General features: G+C 45.4%; 2 protein-coding genes across 2 annotated transcripts in view; both read left to right on the top strand.

The window, feature by feature from the left end:
* LOC115324323 (serine/threonine-protein kinase BRSK2) overlaps positions 1-21,608 on the top strand; it is a 127,418-nt gene that overhangs the window by 20,747 nt on the left and 85,063 nt on the right. The gene's annotated exons all lie outside the window — the stretch shown is intronic.
* On the top strand, positions 1,362-2,309 carry LOC115324322 (Y-box factor homolog). The gene has a single exon (XM_029984853.4). The coding sequence runs from the start codon at positions 1,362-1,364 to the stop codon at positions 2,307-2,309; it is 948 nt and encodes a 315-aa protein (XP_029840713.2).

Below are 21,608 nucleotides of genomic sequence, written 5' to 3' on the forward strand. Positions count from 1 at the left end.
ACGTGACCACAATTACGAATGCTTCCTTTCGAGTGCTGGGAGCCATTACACGAGTGACACGCGATTTTTCTAAACCACTTTGTATTTTACGTCTGTTTTCTTCACTGGTGCGTAGTCGTGTTGAATATGCCTCAGTTGTCTGGAACTGTATTGGAGTGACGAATTCAGGCTTAATTGAGAGTGTGTTTTGTTTGATCGTTATTTTCAACCGAATTATTTCTATAGTTATGAGAGGATTTGTGAACTCGTGAAGTTAGACTCGTTGCACAACAGGAGAACAATTCGTGAACTGACATACTTGTTTAAGATTGTAAATGGTATAATTGACTCCCCAGAGCTACTCAGCCACATCTATTTGCACGTCCCTCGTCAGTCTTGTAGACTTTATACTTTGTTTTACCCTATCGACTTTTATCATGCCGCACCCATAACACGCCTACAACTGACTTATAACCATTTAAAACAGATTTGTGCGAATGCTAGCCTTGATATATTTTATGAAAAGCGTAAATTTCGACAGTGTGTTGAGGCTATTGCTCTTTCCAAACGTTTCGCTTTTATCCTGTTTAGCGTTGTATTTCTGAAGGAATAAGTGCACCACTAAGGAGGCGTCAAGCGGTTGGTGGGTCACTGAAAACAAGAATAAACATAAACATAAACATAAACATATACATGTTACATTTTTAGTGTTTTATTATTACAACGATAGAATTTGTTGTCATTGACCGAAAACGTTGACCAAAAACCTGTGAGCAGCTACGCTAGGAATGAACTGAGAGACCTATATCTCGAGATTCTGCAAAATAAAAAAAGACAATAACAGCGCTAGAACAAGGGCGTAGGAAGGCGACACTTTCGGTGGCCATTCTACTCTCTCGACGGCTTTGATAATGCTTTTTTTTCTTCGCTATCCCAGTTAATAGTTTCGATAAGTTAGTTTTTAGAATGTCTTTTTATAATCATGTTTTGCTCATAAGAACTGAATCGGCGCTTGTAGCTAAAAAAAAAAATGAAACAATCAATCCACCATGAGCAGTCAGATTAAGAAACTTGACAGGGTTTTGTTTGCAAATACCTGAAATATCCAATGCCGCATTGCTTCAGAAAGAAAGCTTGGGCAGGTCACGGACATTTTGCCATTTAAAAATATCCAAGTATATCATTTAGAAAGTACCCTAGAATTCAACCCGATAAATGGTCTCTTCGTGTCGAAACCCCCGAAGTGGCCAGGGGGCGGAAATCAAGTTAGAAGAAGAAGCCGCCCTCGCGGCGTGACCACGAGCGCGATCATTCGAGTCCCGAGAGCCGAGCACCCGACGAGATCAGCGGTGCCCGACCGTGGAACAGCGCCGGGCAGCAGCATGGGCGACTCAGCGACGACCACGAAGAAGCCCGTGCTCGCCGAGCGGGTGCTGGGCACCGTGAAATGGTTCAACGTAAAGAACGGCTACGGCTTCATCAACCGCAACGACACGCGGGAAGACATCTTCGTCCACCAGACCGCCATCACGCGGAACAACCCGCAGAAGATCATGCGCAGCGTCGGCGAGGGGGAGACCGTCGAGTTCGACGTCGTCGTAGGCGAGAAGGGCCGCGAGGCCGCCAACGTGACAGGTCCCGACGGCGAGCCCGTGCAGGGCTCCCCTTACGCCGCGGACAGAAGACGCTTCAGAGGTCGCTGGTTCCCGAGACGGGGTCAACGCCGACCGATGCCCAACCCGCGTCGCGGTGTGCAGGACTCCGACGACTTCCACGACGTCGTGCTCGTGCCTGACTCGCCGCGGCCGCAACCGCCACCGCAGCGATGGTTTCCGCCTGGGAGACCCTTTCTACGCCGCTACTACCGCCGTCCAAGAGGTATGACCAGGAGCTCGCTACCCGCCGAAGACATGAGACCCCACTTCCAGTTTGAAGAGGAGGACGAATACGAGGACACCCGAGTCCAGCGGAGGCCATATCGACGCTTCTACGGGAGGTATTTCCGCAGGCGCGGCGGAAGGTCTAGGAGTGATTCAGAGTGGTTCGACATCGAGCAGGAGCCCAGGAACGCGCCGGGTTCGTGGCGCAAGCCGAGGCCTAGGCCGAGGTCGGCGTCGCCTTCGAGGGCGTCCGCCGGACGTGACCAGGAGTTGAGCAGCGAGCGCTCTTCGGCAGAAAGCGTTGGAAGCGCTCCGAAAAAAGACGGAAAAAAAGAAGAGCTCGCTGCGTCCGCGAAGGGAAGCGCTGATTCCAAGCATTCCTCGGAGAAGAAGGGAATTTGCGAGGAAAAGTCCCCGGTGCAGACCAAGGAGTCGGTCAGCCCTTTGTGAAGGAAGCCACCTTGCAGCGGCCGAATGGTTTCTACCACGATCTTGACTTGGGAAGTAAGAATGAACTCTCCTCTTCTGCTTGTCTTTTGACCCGCATTTCGTGCATATTTGGTCCGGCTACCGGTCGTGTCTTAGAGGTGCGAAAAATTGAGAGGAGGTTTCGCTTCAAGTGGATGTTCTGCGACGAGTGACTTGAGCGCGATGACTGGTATCTTAAAACGAGGACGTACCCTGAAAAAAATGGTAGAGTTTTCGTGTCATTTTTTTTTTCGTGGAATAAAGATTTCTTTAACGCAAATTGTGCGAAGGCTGTGTGCATATAAGCTTGAAAACAAGATTAAGTTGACCAGAGCCTCAACTACATTAACCCTCCTCGATATGTTTGTGGCAGCAAATATGCAACTAAATGTTGAAGGTAAAAATTAACTTATAGTGCGATTGAAGATGAGTGTGTTTAGCACTCGGGATAAAAGGTAGCGTCGTGTGAATACAACGTTTGCATTGATGTCATATCAGTTGCCTCTGTACTGGTCTTGCTCCTGAGCACTGTTTGCGCCACAAAATGTATTTTCTTTGACAAGAATGACTACAAGCATAGTTAGATGACACACCATGGAAGCCACATTTTAATCATTAGCTTTATTCAAAGCACTCTGTTGGCCATCAACGCAATTCGGTGAACGGGGGTGCAAGCTCATAGAGCAAAAGGGCGTCGCTGCCGTTTTAATGCAAAGTACTATGAAGTGCAGGTGGAGGGATTCACATTGGTCTAAAGATAATTACGTTTTATTTATAAGCTCCTTTACTCATGAAACAAGAAAGATACCGAAATACATTAGGCTCATAAATTAAACATACATCAACTCTACCTGCCTGTTCCTTGAAGAACCAGAAATGACGTCGAGTAGGAAAAAAAGAAGAAAACCCAGGTACGAAGCTATGCATTGACAGACCCTATAAGTTTCAATTTGGGTAGGGAGAAAGGAAAGAACGTAAAAAAACAAAGGGGCGAAGGAAAGCGTTGAGTAAAAGAATGCGTAGCACGAAGTAAACGCGTACGCTATCGAAGAGAAACGACCGCGCCAAATTGACGTCTCAAGCAAGGGGCGACTAGCGCACTAGCACTCGAGCTGCAAACGCGTCTTACCGCACACACAGACACACACAAAAAAAGTTATCAAACAAAAGAAGAACGCAAGAGAAAGTACGATCTAAAAGGCATGTTCTTCGAAGAGAGAAGCGGCGAGTCAGCTCGCGATGGAGGCGGAAGAAGCTGGGGAGGAGGGATCGAAGACTGCTGCTGCTGCTGCTGCGGCTGTGGCTGACGAATTGGCTGCCCGCTTCCTCCGATAGAGACACACGCTGTCGTGTTCCTTCCACGTGATGCCTGGGGACCCACCTGGAACCTCCAAGTTTTCCCCCATCTCTGCGAGTTTCGGGCGGCCGGATGAGAAGGGCGTTGTAATTTATCAGCTGTCCGATTCCAGCACGCGCTTGGCGGTGGGGGAAGCGTGGGTGACGCCGTGCTGCACGGTGATGGGAGGGACGCCGTCGCGTGTGCCGCGCTGCCTCTTTGAACGACGCGTTTTTGTCCGCTTCCTGTCAGGGCGGGACGGTGTGGGTCGGTGTTTGTTCCCGGACACGGCGGGAACTCAGGTGTGGGAAGATTGTTGTTCACCGCTTTTGTTCGCCTATGACGACGCACTTGTTCAAGGTTGCGGTATTGTTCGTCAAATAGGTGCGTTTCGAAGGTTACGCATGAGAGATGCCCGTGATGAAAAATAGTCCTGGACGTACGGGATTATGATTCCAGCGTGTTTCGTTCTTTGTACGCTTCCTATTGAACGAGTCCTTTCCAGAAATTTCCTTTTGTCGATTATGTTCCTATATTTTAATGCAAATTCAGCAGAACATTATGTTGCTTTCAGCGTTGCGCTTGCCCTCCATTGCATCTAATATATATTTTTATTATTATAGATATCAAGCAGATCACGACTGATTTGTAAAGGCTGTGTGTGCACCTGATAGTGCGCCACGCTCATTTTTTTAACTGTATTGTTTCGCTGGCACTCTTGCGTGAACAAAAAAAAAAAAATGCTTACGCAGTACTGCGGTGTGGTTTAGATAAATAAGCGTCTTATTCATATTTACATCTGCGCGCAACATTAGCCCGGAGGACAGCGAAGCTTTCATCCTGACTTAAAGCGAAGGAAACAATAACATGACAGTTTCATAGCCATGAAAGCTTCTTTTTTAACGGGCCTGCCAACCATTTTAGAACAAAAAGCCATACAAAAGCTTTGACTTCGCGGCTGTAACCTCCGCAGAGCTCCAGTCAGGGCATCGCTCAGGTGTTCGACGCAGACGAACGTTAGACGCGGACTGGCTTTGACGTCAAATGCTTTTTTTGGTTAGGTTACAGTGTTTTAGAGGGGGTTGTAGTGGCAAGAGCGGCGGCCACTTTGTGAAGATTTTGCGCGTAGACGACACTATGGCGCTGCTGTTCTGTGCCCTATAGAGTGCCTTCATACACACGCGCGCCTTTGCTAGGAGCGCGCCCCCGTCAGCCCCATCATCGGCGCTGTTCGGCGCTTACTACTGTGGTTTGACTGGAGCTTTTCGCGGTGCGAAACAACTGCTAATGATGTTCTGTATACTCTGTTTCACCTTATGATAACCCGCCCCCCCCCCCCCCCCCCTAGTACTGACACATCGTTCAGCAACGCTATCACTTGGGCTGCAGGCTTAATAGCTGCGAAAGAGGTTCTACGGTGCTACATTTCGGAGAAGCGTACCGCGTCACCCTCGTCGTCTTCTTCGTTCATCGCACACGTGCCATTAATTCTCCTAGGGCACAGAACTCCAGCGCCACTCGCGGTATCTACATCGACCGTCTTCACGCGCTTCATTGTAAGCGGGCGCCGCTCTTGCCACTACACCCTTTAGAACACTGTAGTTAGGTTAAGAGGGAATTCAACCACTATTTATTTGTACCCTTTTTCTTATAGGAGGTATTCACTGGACGCCATATTTGAGAGCGATGTTTAGAGGGCATGCTCAAAACGAGCTCACATTAATAGCATGCTAAGACCGACAACCTTGGTGGTGCTAAATGCACACTCCAAAAGGACTGCGGAAGCTCGCCGTCAGCACGCGCTCAGCAGCAGCGCACATACGAGTTGCATCTAGTGCCACTAAATAAGCTACGCTTCAGAGTAACGACACTTGGCCATATTGTGTCTTAAAATCATGGTTGCCAGTTATCTGAAGCTTTATCTGAAATCACAGGAAATGCTTTTCCGCCCTCCACAAATGTTTAAACCGTTCGCGACAGAGCAAAGCAATATTACATGACCTTCCTAACACCGAATTTAATTCTGAGGAAGTCGCACTTTTGAATCATGACGATCGGCAGTTGCGTCTGTTCTGCATACGAGCCAAAATGGCGGCGCCCACAACAATGACGGGGAACGGAGTGCCGATACTCTAAGCGCAGCTTATTTAGTGGCTCTAGTTGCATCCTCACAGCTGCGCATGCAGGTGTGGCGCTCGAGGTGGGCTTGGGCCACGGGCTGTTCGCCGCTGATCTCGAGCTAGATCTTCGCTCTGCGTCCGCCGCTGCCGGAAGCGGCCAACGGGCGGCGCGATATACGAGCCAGCACATGCGTAGATTATAGTGACTTACATAACGTAGAATAAGCTCTGATTTCCGAATCGATTCGAATTTACAACCACGTTCGAATTTATCAAAAAAGCAAGGTGCGGTGTTGCGGCCGTTTAAACCATAGAGTTATTATAATGTACGCTAGAGGTTAAACTGGCGCCGGTGTGCTGCTGCAAATTGAAGCACACAGCAACCAGTCCGAAATTGACTTCCGGTAATGCAGTTCTATGGGAAAAAGCGAGTGCATTTTCTCTCTGCACTTGATTATGAGAGCAAATATCACGAATAATTTGTACGTACAAGGCACATTGGAACATTTCTCAGTCACGCAGACGAAATAATTGGTCAGTTACAGCATTTTTATTTGAAATTCGTGGCATGAAAAACGGTGCTAAAACCGCTTCTTACGTGTATTTATTTGCACTGTCGGACACTGTTAGCTCGAACACGGCGTTGACGCTTTCCAGCATGGGGGATATACGTGCCAAACGAACGAAGGACACGTGGAAAACCAAGAGAGACGGCAAGAACTACGCAGTAACACTGGATAAGTAACTCCTTATGCATGCAGACGATCAAACTAAATTGAAAGCCACGTAATATACTAGTAGTCAGATATGCAATAAATAAGTACTGCTTTATTCTTTCTGCTCGTGAATATGTGCGAAGATGCTTGTTCTGCGTTCAAATCATCAGCCGCACGCTTCGAATCTTTGCAAATAAGGGGAAGCAGAGAACAGGAGCCCGATTAAAACTGTCCGACATAGGAAATAATGAAAAGACACACTTTTCGTAGCCCACATACTTTATTTTTTATTTTTAACAGATCGTCAAAATGCACGACGGAGTCATTTTCATATAGTGAGTGACAGAACGGGCATATTAGCAATATATAAGCGCCAACAGAATGCTAGCAAACCTTGAACGCACTCTACATTCCTTTCGATTGTTATTTTGTTTAGAATCGTCGCTCATTTTTGCATACCTGCCATGGAACAGAGGTTTGGGCCTGAAAATATAGCGAAGTTTATCATCGTTCAGTAGTAAAGAAAAATTCTGTAACTAAAGCAATTACACATTCACCATATCAATAAAGGCACATACTATCCGGTACAACTGAAATAAGAAAAGTTATTCGTGTTATTTTCCGGCGAAGAGACAAAATTCACGCGCGTTTTCCCATAGGAATACACAGGAAGACTGGAAAAGTAGACTGGTTGCTGTCTGCTTCAATTTACGTCACGGAAGTCGCATAGAGAATAGCGCCAGTTCAACCTCTAGCGTACATTATAATAACTCTATTGTTTAAACCACCAGATTTTGCACGCAAACGTTGTTTCGCAAAAACAAAACAAAAAACAAAACAAAAAAATCAACAAAACAAAGTTTAAGGTAAGCAATTCAAAGCTAGTAAAATTTCAAGAATAGAAATAAAGCGGAAGTTTTAGGCTCCCTATGTCTTATATCGGGATGCTCTTCGTCTTAATGCTGGTTTGCAAACCCGCTCCCAGGAGGGGGTGGAGTAAAGCTCCTCTATCCTGGGAAAAGTGGCGCCATTCATTGTTGTGGAACACGTGCCGCGCGCCACTTCTGGGAAGAACATGGCGTCTGAAATCTAGCTAAGTTACAGTGAACTAAAAGAGGAATAGTGGAAAAATAGCCGGCCTCCAAGTTAGGCCAGGTAGCGCTGCTGTTCGATTCAGGAGCACTCCTGCCAGCGAAGTTCGCGCCAAGCGTTGCTGTTTTTGATCTTAGCGGTTCATTATTGTAGCCTATGTATGCGTTATGGGCGTCTATGAACTAATGTTTAAAGCTATAGCTTGGGCAATTGAGTGAAAACCGGGGTAACCAGTCTTGCATGCTGGCGCGTAGCGGTGCGCATCCGTCTCCTTTCTCTTCGATTTCATTGCATATAGCGACAAGACTCGAATCTATGTAATCACAATGCCATGCACTTTACATTCCCCCCCAAAAATTGCTATAACGACCATAGACACTACAGAAACCATCTGAGAACGTACGCGATGCCATATCCTGTGTCAATTCACACGGCATCGTAAAGGTACCTTTAGCTTAGGTCCCTTAGCTGAAGGTACCTGTAGTAAAAGGCGTTCTTGATCTCACGATAAATAAACGGAGCACTTTAAGTTGATGTCGATTAAATTCCTGCTAAACCGCGAGAGGAGCACGTGATAAACAATTATTCCTCGAAATCCGTTTGACGCGCTTTTCTTCTTACTATTCTGTGTGAAATATCACATTTAAAATATAAATATTATTTGCATTTGCTTTTGCGGCACTTTTTTTTTTCGCTAAGTCAAAGGGCGCATCTAAATGAGTCTTGCTTTAAAACGTCCGACCCAACTGACAACATTGGCCCTAAATCATCTGCGTTTACGAGTTTCCGTTGCGAGGAGACCAATCATGCCTCAAAACGCGCTCAAAACAGTCAAAACGGTTATATTTCTGGATTTTATTAAAAATCTCCAGCGCTTTCAAGCAAAAATTCAGGAGCCGTACAACCTTCATTACGTCTTCATAATTAACCTAAAAAAGAATGAATACTCTCGTGCATTCCTGAAACTTAGGTTTGTGTAGCGAAATTCGCCCATTGAGCGACGAGCGGTTGAATCCCCCTTAAAGTACTAAAGTCAAGAGATCCTTGCAAAGGAGCGCCATTACGTTCCCCGCCCGCTACAAACAGATACTAATATACAGACGATCAAACCTCGCGAGGTGATTGGCTGATCGGTCTTAGTTGCCATGACAACCGCCATTTTGTTCCATTCAAATCTTTCAAAGGGACATTCTGAACCAGTCGCACCTAGGGTGCCTTCATGTGCGCTTTGCTTAGGGTGGTGGCATCTCGCCATTTTGTCCCACACATTTATTTTTATGTTTTGTTCAAAAGCGCGTGAAAGAGCGTGGCCCTGCACGCGTTTGTGGCGTTGACTGTATTATGGCGACATTTTGTTTTCGTCGATTTCTTTGTATTTTCCCCGTGAGCGCGTGCTGTCGGCATCGGGTACTACAAAGGGTGGCATCACCCTAAACATAAGAACATTGAGGCACCCTAGTCGCACCTAAAGCCCCTTTATCCTGGAATAAGTGGTGCCATTCTTTGTTGTAGAAATGCTCGAGACACGTGCCGCGCGCCACTTCTGGGAAATTCATGGCGTCTGAAATCTAGCTCAACAAGATTGCCATGGAGCCTCAGCGTAATGAAGATGTTCTTTGCCAATATAATTGTCTTTGGCGCTCTGCATCCAATCCACCTTATCAATCATCCATATTTCCACAGATCTCTTACTACTCTATTGTTGTTCTCGCGTTTTTAAAAACAGGAATTGTTTTTTAATTGATGCCGAGTATTTGTGCGGCATGTGGTGGTGGTGCGAAGATGTAGGCCTGTTTCGCCGGTGAGCGGGTAACAAAATCTCGGTATGCAACAAATGCCTCGATAAAGCAACCTGTTACCGGGACATTGGACGGGCTCAGAAAGTATCGTGAGGACCAAGATTATTGCTCATTTCATGAACCAAAATGGCGACCCTATGGAGAGCTTGGCGCTACTTTTCCAGGATGCAGTAACCTTAGTCCTTCATAAGGTAAGATATTAAAAAAATATTCGCACGGGATTTCGTATAATTGACATGTTAGATACGACTACACGCCCGCGCCAGAAGCTTTGACAGCGGGGGTCAGCATGCGTGGAGCAGAGTAAAGTCGCTGGATCCTGGGGAAGTACCGCCATTGCCTTCCCTGTCTGCTAGCCGAACACAAACAAATACTAACTTAAGGCGACCAAACCCTGGCAAGGCAATTGCCTAATTGGTCTCCGCTGCTAGGGCAATCGCCATTTCGTCCCTTTCAAATATTCGAAGCTTCAATAGGGTCGTTCTAAACCAGTCGCCCCAAGATCACCATGGAGTGTCATCGTACTCGAAGTGTTCATCGTCAATATAAGCGTCGTTGACACTTTGTATGCAATCAACTTATCAATCATGCCCATCTCCCCAGATCTCTTACAATTATATTGTTCTTCTTGCATATTTCAATACAGGAAAATTATTTTGGAATGCCTCCAAGCACTGACACCGCATATATGGTGGTGGTACAAAAATGTACGCTTGTTTAGGCGGAGTGTGGATAGAAAACTCTCGGTATACAAGAAACGTCTCTAAATGCTACACGCCACCAGCGAATTCTGATCGGCTCGCCAAAGAATGGAGATGTAAAGAAGGAATTGCTCATCTCATGAGCCAAATGGCGACCCTACGGGGATCTTGGCGCTACTTTCCGATGATCTAATTACTTCAGAAAAGAGAAAAAGGTAGTTAATCTCATAAACATAAAGTGGGTGTTCTCTCTAACACTCCTATAGGCTGTGATGTTTGATATTGATTACCACAGGTTTCTCAATTCGACGTTGTCTGCAAAAGCGAAAATCTCATATGGGTTAACTTCGGTGTGGCTAAACCCCGTGGTCATAAATCATATAAATTTTTTTTTCATTCACTCGTTTCAAAAGCAAAGAAAAAATATGTTGCCCAATCTTTGTTGAACAAAATAAATAACCTACTCGGTGCACGTTTGCAAGGTGCTTTCGGTATTCCCTCCGACGGCATGTATCCAGGCTATTAAATCATAGAGACACACAAAAAAACCAGAAAACCCGCGGATCGAAGAAACCACGCTCACGCGTTTCCGCGTCCCTCAAAGCGCGGCGTCGCGCTAAACCGGCGTCTCCGCCCAGCAGTTCTGACAGCGGCATCGACCCGAACCGATCTGCCGAACTGAGTAAAAGGAGCCAAAAAAAGGGAGTCCGGGTCGAGGGGAAGCAGGCAGCGCGGCCCGCACACCGCCTGCCGTCCCATCCGAGAAATCCAATCGATCCAAGGGCGCATAAACGGAGACAGCGAGACAAAGGAAGGTGTTTTCGCTTCCTCTGCCTTCGCTTCGTCCTCTGTCGGCCTCCTCGCCACATAAAAGGGAAGCGAAGCAAAGAGGGCGCCACGCCCTTCTGGCCCCAACGCGGTCTTTTCCTTTCCGCCGTGCGCAGAAAAATAGGGGGAACAACTTCGCGAGAAAGCAGAAAGAAATTATGTTTTTTTTTTTTCGTGCAGTAAGTGGACTACGGCTACAGACCTCAATCGATCTGCCCAAAAGTACAAATGTTGCAACTAAGGTTAATATATGTCGAGAGAAAGTTTGTGTATTCTTTCAGCACACTTCGGTTTGCAAATCGCGAATCTTGTGATCTTCAATTTAAGACGAAAAAGAAAAAAATCGGGAAAAGAAAACGAGTTAGTCGGTAAGTTTTTAAAACAAAGTGAAGACCATTTCTTTATTGTATGCCATTCAAAGATTATGTTATTTTTTCCTCAGTTCAAATAAGCGCAAACAAAGAGTTGTTTACGCATTGAACCTCATAAATTTTTAGTTGAGTAAACAAGAAAAAAAAATTGCCTATTCGCAAAGACGCACCAGAAAACAAATATTGCGCAACCTATAATCTCATACAATTGTGTTGTCCTTTCTGGCTGATAATCAGACACGTTGCCTGGGGAAAAGAAGTTAAATGTCTGATAAACCTAAACAGTGCGACGACGACTGGTGTAGCGTTGCTTAACATACTCGCAGACTATAACAAAATATCAACTTGTCAATGTTTATTTGTTTAGCTTGTAATCACAGTATAATGGCTTTAGGAGGAGATTGTATCCGTCTGGTGCACGTCTTACGAATAAAGTCCCTTGATGTTTTTTTTTTTTACAAGTCACCACAACTAAAGAAATGACGAAGCCCATTCCGCAGGAACAAAATGGCGTCATTCAGTTCACTCTTTGGCTGTGCGCCGCCATTAGCTTCCTGAAGTCTGCACCGTCACGCAAGCGGCGCTTCAAAGAATGTCGCTATATCTAGGAACCTTACTTAACGACTAGTCCCAACAGACGAGTATTGAGCAAGACATGCTTGGAGACATATGCCAAACACACACTATTATCAGCCTGTCAGCGCGGCACGCGAAGGGGATACTGAACCGAAATTTCGAGCTAACAAAACAACGCTGGACTCTGCAAAACACGCACAAAAAAATCACTCATACAGCGATATCTCTAACGGATCGCTGTATTTCGGGAAAAAAAGTGCGCGACTGAAGACCGCCGACGAGGCCGACGAGACACGTCACGTCACGATTCTCATTCTCAGGAGGAGAGAAGCGAGGCCGCTTCCCCTCCTTCTCAAATATTCCAGAACTATGACGTCATAGCCCTCGCTTGTTCACACCCTTCTTTTCCAAAAGTACAACCATCTGTTCGAGGTATCGATGTACGAGCGATGTTTTAGAGTTCCCAGCGTCCCGTTCAAGGCTTCTGCAGCATTATTTTGCGAAATCCAAAATTCGGTTCAGTATCCCTTTAAAGGCCTTCAGAACGAACTCCTTTAAAACAACGGAAACCAGCGCACGCAGATGAGTGCAACATCGTGAGCTAATTAGCCGATTCTTTAAAGGAGTTTGTTCTGAAGGCCTTTAATGTGCCCGTCTTACAGAATATTAGGAACTTCTCCTAGGGTGCGACCGGACACAAAAGCACCTATAATTTTTTTTCTCTCGTGTCGACGAACAATGTTTGTTGTTCGTTTGTATGACGCGAATGGTCAAGTGTGAGCCTACTCAACATTCGCAAACGTATCCATTTTTGTTTGCGTCCACCCAATGCTTCAACTTGGGCAATTTACTCCGTTCACGCGGTCTAGTTCTCTATCATTCCCGACAGTACATATGCTTTAAGCGAACTGCGATAGCGATTGCGCTTTCACAATAAGCGGTGTGGCTATACGTGAAGCTAAATGTGTTTCTTGCTCCCTGTGAGATTTTACATGCCGAGAATCCGAAGTGTTTTTTTCCCAACCTTAATCCCGGAGAAGGAGGGACGGGGGACTGTGGCACGCTAAGAAACGCTCAGAAACAAGCTCGGAGGAAGCGACAGCCGAAAGGCGGGAGAAAGGAAGACTGTTATGGCGGATGGCAAGCCGCCGCCCCCTTTCTTATTTTTCATATACTTAGTGTTTTTTTTTTTTTGTTTATTTGTTTTTTTGTAGACAAGGATTGCGGGCTCTTTCTTTGTCTTTCCACGTTTCCTGGATTTTCCGTCCGGGCCCGGCGTTCAACCCTCGAAAAGCGCTGAAAGTAGCTTGGAATGGGGGCTCGTCTATTCCGCTTAGCTTCTCAGGGCCGCGGGCTTTGGGCAAACCCGGGATATCTTCGACGCTGGGATTTTGTTGTAGCGCGGCGGGAAGAAAAATCCGCGGCCGGCCTTTGAAGCCCGGGATTTACGCTTCCTTATCTCTTGTCGTGCCGGTTTTTACTTTTGTTGTTGTGCGTGCCTGCTAAAAAAGGTGAACAATCTTTTAATCATTATTTGATCTCGATGAGATCGACGTTTCGTAAAAAAAATAATAAAATAAATGACTTAAAAATATATTTTTTCTGAAAAAAAAAAAAAAAAGGCTAGTGCTCGCCACACACAGAGCATGCAGTTGACTTTGGTTCGCGCTTATAGTTTTGTTGACGCGTAACATGAAATTAAATCGAATAATTTGTATATGTGGTGAGAAGTCAGTAGCGCCGTGTTTAATGTCACACCTGGTTTCTCGGTGCACTTATTTCCGCAATTAAAGGAAAACTGAAGCAGTTGTGTATTTGAGGAATAACACCTAAATCGTCTTAATTTGGCCACCAGGATAACGAATATCGAGATTATTTCTAATCTGGTGCACGGAGTTAGTAGGAAATCATTTTCAAAGAACCACTGAAGCCCCTTCTTCCCGGAAAATGCGCGGGAGCGAAGATTCCGAAAACCTATTAGAGGTTTTCAGAATCTCCGCTCTCGCGCATCTTCAGCGCCTGTCAAAGCTATGCACGCGCACTCTTGATATTTTCAGAAATGTCAAAAAAGGGCGTCATGACTGTTCGGAGGTTTTGCGTGTTTTCTCGCGTTTCGTTACATCTCCATGGAAAACGATCATGATATATAAATTCACGGGATAAAAATAGTCTAGAATAGAAATCTAACTCGTTTTTTTTTTTTTCAGTACCCATCTTCAGCTTATACTTTTAACTTCAGTGTAAACATTTTTTTCTTGAAACAGTTTCAGCCAGATTGTCGCACACCGCAAATAAAACGCGAAAGCAATTGTATGCAAAAAATGTAAAAAACTGGGAGACCCGCCGAAAAAAACAACAACAACCGGAAATCGGGTTTTTCTACGCGCTATTAATTCGAATAATTGTCCCGCACTGTTTGTACCCTTTCACCTGGCGCTAACAAAATGAGACCCATGTACCTGTTAAAGAGCATTCGCGCTAACAACGTCTCGCTGTGTGTATGCGACACCATGCAACGCGACCTCGCCCCTCCCGGGAAATCCCGCGCGCGGGAGAAAATCGACTTTCCGACTCCGCGGAAAAAGAGCGGCCGTTCCTTCTTTTATTTTTTTGGTGACTTTCTTCGCTTCCACTCTCTGCTCACGTACTCGGCGAGTGCGCGCGTGGGTTCGTTTTATACGGCGAGCCATTCATGAACAACGACCAGGTTGCCGCCATCCGCAGTTTTGCGGTTGGGTTGCCGTGAATAGAACGCTACTGCAAACTGCTCGATTCACCGTCCCGCTCCCTTCCCCTCTTTTCGCTGAGGTTCGTCCATGTGAACGCACCTGTAGTCGCTAGAAAAAGAAAACAGAGTGAGAAAAATGAAAATGACTGAACAATGTGCTTCTTTGCAGAGGAACGCAGCGGGAAATGGGGGGTAAAAAGAAAAAAAAGGAAAGAAAGGAGAACCAGGCGTGCTCATTACAACCGTTCGCTGAAGGGTAATAATTGAAACATGCGGGGGCGGAGGTGGGATGCTCCGAACTTATGGGAAATGAAGCAAAATGCATCGCGGAAGGTTTTTACGCGAGATTGAAAAACAAATTAGCTTCGTGATGTCAGCCCGCCTGCTGAGAACATCCTTGAAAAAAAGAAATGTAAACACAGACACAGAAAGAAACATTTCTTTTAAAAACAAAAGAATAAAAAGTGGGTTCAAGTGCAAAAGGGTATTAGGTGTGCTTTTCGCGTTTAAGCTGCTTGAAAAAACTCTTGAGAGAGGAATTTTTTTTTTACTTTATAAAAATATATCTAGCAAAATATTAATTCCGTTTCATTCTCCGTCGCAAAATTAAAAAAAAAAAAAAATTTCTTATTTTTTTGTTGAGCCAACGGAAATCTTATTTAATGAAATGAAAGCAAGAAATCTTAACGTTATATGAAAAGAACTAAAAAAAAACAATGCAGATCTGCCAGTCAAGAAGAGCTACTTTAACACTTCGTAAGGTTACGTAGGCACGTTTATCAAATATGATGAACGGAATTTAAGACTAGGTTTCAGTACAAACATCGCAGGTCTCTGGCGGGAACTTAGGGACTAGGCTCGCAGAAAAACCTTCTTCACGTAAGACACAGCAACCCGCCCAGAAGGCCCCCCATACTCATCGAAAGCCCAGCGTGTGGCACCTCGATATGCCATACCGATGTAAGCACACCGGCCCTCCTTCCAACTTTATATTCAAAATACCTCAACAACCCCGCGTGTAAATCTTCCAGTTCATGTACATGACACTCTGTTCCACCATACGCTACACCGAAAAAAAAAAAAGAAACCGTCAACTCTACGAACGCTTACGTAAACACGACCGACTTCGCGCTAAAAATCGCGAGTCAACTTAAACAGGGCCTTTCCGCGCGCGTGTGAAAACATTTCTTTTCAATTAGCTACCTTGAGAGATTAGCATACCTGCGTAAATAAATCGGACATTCACACACACACTTTAAACAAAAAGAAAGGAAACTGCCCAATATTTTACGTGAGTGCAAAAGTTTTTACATGTCTCAAAAAAAAAAAAGTTTTTTCGGGTATTTTTTTTTTCCTATGTGTGGGCGGTTTGTTAACGTTATACCTCGATCTTCTCTTCATAGTGTTAAGCGTTCGGCGCTTTTTCCACTGTCCGTATATTCTTGTTTACTTTCTTTCCACACCCACCGATGAAACTGCGTCAAAGCAACATGCGTTTTCACCATCTCCTCGCACATATGTTTTCTGACGTCTTATTTCGGTTAGATTAAAAAAGACTGTTAATGTAAAACGTCGCCCTTTATTATTTTTTAATGACTTTTTTCTTTTTTCTTACAAATGTACTAACAGTTTGCTTTGGATAAGCCGACAGCCATGTACTGTAGATTTTTTTTTAGATACGAGCATTCACGCAGATGTGCTTTCCTGGTTTACCAGTGGGATGCCCGTTAAGTGCATGTGCTTGCGTGTACAAAAGTACGCTCTTAACCGTGCTTCCCATTGCATGGAATCCTAACCAGCACTGTCCCTTCTTTTACGAGATTCCACCGCTCAACGATGCACACGTTTTCACCTTACAGCTAGCGTTCTAGAGCTGTTTTCTTTCCAAAACGAATTCTTCACTGGTTTTAGAATGGACTACTCTGGTCTCCATCAATAACTGCGTAATTCGAATTGAAATACATTTTAACGTGTAAGGAAGCTGGCGCTCAGAGTACACTCCAACTAATAATCAATGTCGACAAAAAACAACAAAAAAACAACAACAACAACAGGGATTTATTTTACCGATTTCAGCTTGAAAACGACCAAACACTTTTTCAACTGCCTACAGAAAAATGTCTACCGCTCGCCCTGTTTTCCCTTCCGCTTGTCAAACTTTTTTTTTCGCTTTTAAAGTGTTCCATGCGACCGACACCATCTGCTGTCCAATGCAAACGAACGATTCCCCCCATTTTTATCCATCGCGTCGCCAGAGGCCCCTCCCAGCCTCAGAGCAGAAAAGTAAACGAACTGGCAGCGTGAAGCGACGGGGCATCTCCTCTCCGGGCCGGCACAGCATCCATCTCTCGAGTTCCTCCCGAAAAGCGGCGCGTAAACCATAAAGCTATCTGGGCCGGGAAAGAGCAACAGTCCCCGAGGGCCCCGTAAAGAGCGAGAGAGGATCCTGGCCCCTACAAAAGGGCCGTCCGCCACGATTCGGCAGACGCGAGCAACCCTGGGCTCCTCGGCTCAAAACCCCCCCCCCCCCCCCCCCCCCTTTTCCCCGGTCCGGATCGATATCCAACGCGCCGGCGTCCGAGATCTCGAAGGCATGGCATAAGACGAATTCACTCTTGGTTGGTCTTTCAGTATACACTTTGTTTTCTCTCTTTCACGAGTCTTTTGAGCATCTATCCTCGTATATCTTCCAGTTCAATGGGGTGCTTGGAATATGCATTTTGGGATTACAGTTTGTAGTTTACTCGAAGGATTTTCGCACCTCAGTCCGAACCAGCGTCGGAATATGTAGATATTCAAAACTCAAACTTCGGTAGCGCCCTGCAACGGAGCTGAGACGCTAGGAAGAGATAAATATTGGATAATCTGGGAAGACTAGTATCTTAGCTTTGAACGCGCAGTTTAAAATAAAAGGAAGTGTGTGACGTGTTTTGTTTTTAGACGGTGGGAACTTAGTGAGCTTCAATGGGCGTTTAGTGTGTCCACTGCAAATGAGGGCTTTCGTTGCACCTGCTGCGAGCTGATGTACGCAAACACACTCGGCCACCGATTCGCCCAGTTAAATGTCCATTAACGTATTAAATGTTCCTTAACGAAACATAGAAAACCTTGTGATCATGTGATTCTAGGATGTTAAGAAACGCGTCTGAGCGAGAACAATTTTAAGGGGCGTTAGTTAGGAGACAGTAATCCTCACATCTCTGTTTTTTTTTTTTAAATTTATACTGTAGTTCCAAACTTCGTACCTGCGTGGGTGTATTGATCGACGAGGACATGTTCTAAGGCTCGTCTTTCTTCTTCGGTTCCTCGTTGTTGAAGATGCCGCCGTGAAGCTGCCTCGTTGACAGCATATTATCGGTGTTTTTGTACATGATCTTTCTTAGCAAAATAACGCGTCGCTGTGAAAAAAAAAAAAAAAAGAAGTCTGCCAAAAGCAGCTGTCGTATCCCTGGTTTCCTTAATTAATCTGGGTTGCACTCCATTGTCTTTCTCTGAAGGATGCTTTTTAATACCTCAATTGAGGACAACGTAAAGGAATGAGAAGTTGGGCACATCGAAGACAACGGTGACGCTTGTTTGGGATGAAAGGCGGTGTGTGTTGTTTACATCGAGATAAAGGCGGCGTTAACTCAAAGCAAATTAGGTGCGGTTCGAAGTTCCGCTCAAAGCATAGTTGTTAATAATAAATATCTTAATAAATATTAAAGGCTCTTTAATCATAATAAGGGTGAAGTCTGGTTCACGCCAGTCAATGGCCCCCAAAAGGTTTTATCAGGCGGTCTTGTGAATTAAGAACGTGTTCGTGTCTGTTCCCCATGTTGTTTTTGACGAGGGTATTACTTAAAAAAAAAAACAATCGGGAAGATGTTCTTGCCGCCCTCCCCCTTTTTATTCCCCTCTTTCTTCTGTGAGTGAATGATGGTGTTTAGACTCTTTGAATGTAGAAAACGTTTTCTAACTTATTTGAAATGATATGAGGGTTAGATAACAAATTTTCAAGGTTTTCCCCGGCTATAAATAATGGTTAAGAATGGTAGCGTGTGGGCAACATTGACTAGAAACAGAAAGAATAAAACAAACAAAGCTTCTAAGACGCTTGCCTTACATTTTTGACAGTATGTTAAACTTCATTGTCAGCGGAGAGCTATGAAGGTTATGCAATGGGCTACAATCATTGAATTCAGCAATGAATCTTAACAGACTTCGTTGTCTTGAGAGAGCATACCTTGCTGAGAGTTTTTGTTTAAAAAAAGAGAAACTATGGGCTTTAAACTTTTTTTTTTGTAACGAGCCAAATAACTCTTTCAGTGTTTGTTTCATTAAAACAACGTTTAAAAAGAATTCTAAAAACTTTTTTCTGCAATTTGTTTTTGTGTGGGAGATTGGGGGGGGGGGGGGGGGGGGGGGGGTTGGTATCGTTCCTTCATTTCTCGAGAAGTATTCTAAGCTTTCTGTAAACGTAACAACAAGAAATACGTAAGAATTACGGCTTTTTTTTTAATACGCCTTATTTTTAGGAAATTAAATATAAATTTTTTTTCATGAAAATAAGAAATGTCGCGATTGGAAAATAATTGGGCAACATGCTTGGAAGTTACGCGACTGGCCTATATTAGGAGTGGTACTGCACGCTAACTATATATATATATATATATATATATACGGAAGAAAACGCACTTGAGACGGTTGTTGGAGTTTTTAAAACATATTATTGGTAAAGTTGGTCGACGTTTCGGCCTGAGACAGACCTTTTTCAAGACTGGGTCTGTCTCAGGCCGGCAGGGGACGCAAGCCTGTCTCAGGGTCTGTCTCAGGCCGAAAAAGGTCTGTCTCAGGCCGAAACGTCGACCAACTTTATCAATAATATGTTTTAAAAACTCCAACAACCGTCTCAAGTGCGTTTTCTTCCGTATATACTTTTCCTCATCCTGCGCTTCGTTTTTCTCTCTCTCTCTCTCTCTCTCTCTCTCTCTCTCTCTATATATATATATATATATATATATATATATATATATATATATATATATTTTTTACCTGCAGCGGACAGTAAATGTGTATAATAGGTCTGACAAACTTCCCGCTGTCAAAACGTACCATTCAACGCAATAGGCCCTTCTCAAAAGTGCATGCCATTTAGTAGCTGCTGCACCAAGTGTTCCGAGTACCCCACTGTTTGGGCGCGCAAACTGAGCGTGTATTGGGCACGAAGGCTGCGTCAGCGTTCGGCGTGAATTCGTACCAGCTCGTATCCAATCAGAGTGCTGCACCAGCCTTCGGAGAGGATTCAGATTCAATCGGACGCTTCGTTCCCAAGAAAATGGCGACCGTCAATGTTGCTCGACGGATCTTTTTTTTTTGGAAAGGGGCTATTACCAATACTCTCCCCAAGGTTATCGCGAGTGCCGACAGGCGGGTAAGCCCCTCGCATAGAAATCCGGTAGGGGACGCAAGCCGGATAAAGAAGAACGTATGCCTTTTGAATCAAATGGGGGAAAACTGCTCTACTATTCCATGAATACAAAAAGTACTGAGCGAAAGCGTATTTCGCTTTATTCTCTGCATTTCCTATTCGTTGAACGAGCCTTCAAAGTGTACACATATACTCTGGTTGGAATTACGCTCCCAAGCTTCAGCTCAGACGCCTCGCTCTTGCAACACTATGCACAAAAAAAGTAAAAAAAAACAAACTATATCGCTCTCTCAACCACTCTAAGTGCACACGATAAGAAAAATATCCTTTGCCATTTGTTAGGTACCTAATGTCATAGGAGACGCGAACAAAAGGTAGGCGAGCGAGTTCGAAATCGGCTAAAAGCCCTGTAGGCGGTCGAGCTTCCATTCCTCGACCGACAAGAGCCCTGAAGTACCCGCCACCGTACAGCCGAAGAAAAACACTTTCCACCGGATTCCCATTGATCGAAACGGTAAAGACGCCATTACGGCGAAGGGAGCTATTTTTGGACCGCGACGACGAGAGAATGCGGCAAACGGCTCTGATTGCGGAATTCAAACGACTCGGCGCATTGTTCAGGCAGCGCAGTGCGAACTCTTCGTGCCAACGCAGAGCGTCGGGCCTTGCGGTGGTCGGGCGCCGCTATTCTTATAGACCCACGGCACGCATGCTAGGTGGCGCTTCGATCGGCCATCGACCGGAAGCGGACCACCGGAAGTTGGGTTCGTTACAGACGATGCTTATCAGCAATCCTCCCCCCCCGTTCCTTCGTGTACCCCGAGGGCGTGGTGTCTGGGAGCGGTCCCCGCTTCTCCCCGAAACCTCGTTTCGGACGCCTTGATAAAATTCATTAGAGACGCGCGGCGCTGGAGAGACGAGGTGTATGTTCGCTGTCAGGGTGTTGACTCTGCTGTCTGGAGGACCCGGCTGGATTAAGTCCCCCCCCCCACCACGCGAGGGGGGTGCGGTCGGAAAGTCCTCGGGCGCGGATGGGGAGTCCACGAGAGCTGATTTTCCGAGCTGCATTGTTGATGGCTGGACGCGCGTCACGTCGCTTGAGCGAAAAGGGCAGCTTCTGTTTGATAACCACGATTGGATCGCGGCGTCGCGCTTCTGTTTCGGCTGCCGTGATGTTTTCCTTGTATAAGGTGCTTGCACGAGGCCATGATGCAACGCCGCTTCCGGTTCGAAGTGTCCGCCGCAATTTATGTCGGAGGAATTTATCTTCTTATGTCCTATGTCTGCTGTGTCTCTCTGTGCGCGGAAGCAAAGATTTCCTTTATAATGCAATTAAATGCAAAGGGGCAAGCGAGCTGGACAATAATGATGAGTCACCTAGCTGTGTTTGGAGATTTATGTTTGTCCCTTGTCCCTCTTGTTCCCCTTCTCCAGGGATTATTTTCATCATTATTGTCCAGCTCGCTTGCCCTTTTGCATTTAATTGCATTATAAATATAACATTAAATTGCAAGCTTCACCCCTGTTGGTGTTAGACTGGTGGCATCTGATAAAACCCGTTTGCTATACTGACGTCTAATCCCCGGTTAGCCCAGTTGGTAGAG

The sequence above is a fragment of the Ixodes scapularis genome, unplaced genomic scaffold (genome assembly GCF_016920785.2).
Source record: "Ixodes scapularis isolate PalLabHiFi unplaced genomic scaffold, ASM1692078v2 PGA_scaffold7__128_contigs__length_106722199, whole genome shotgun sequence".
In the NCBI taxonomy this organism is placed as follows: Eukaryota; Metazoa; Arthropoda; class Arachnida; order Ixodida; family Ixodidae; genus Ixodes; species Ixodes scapularis.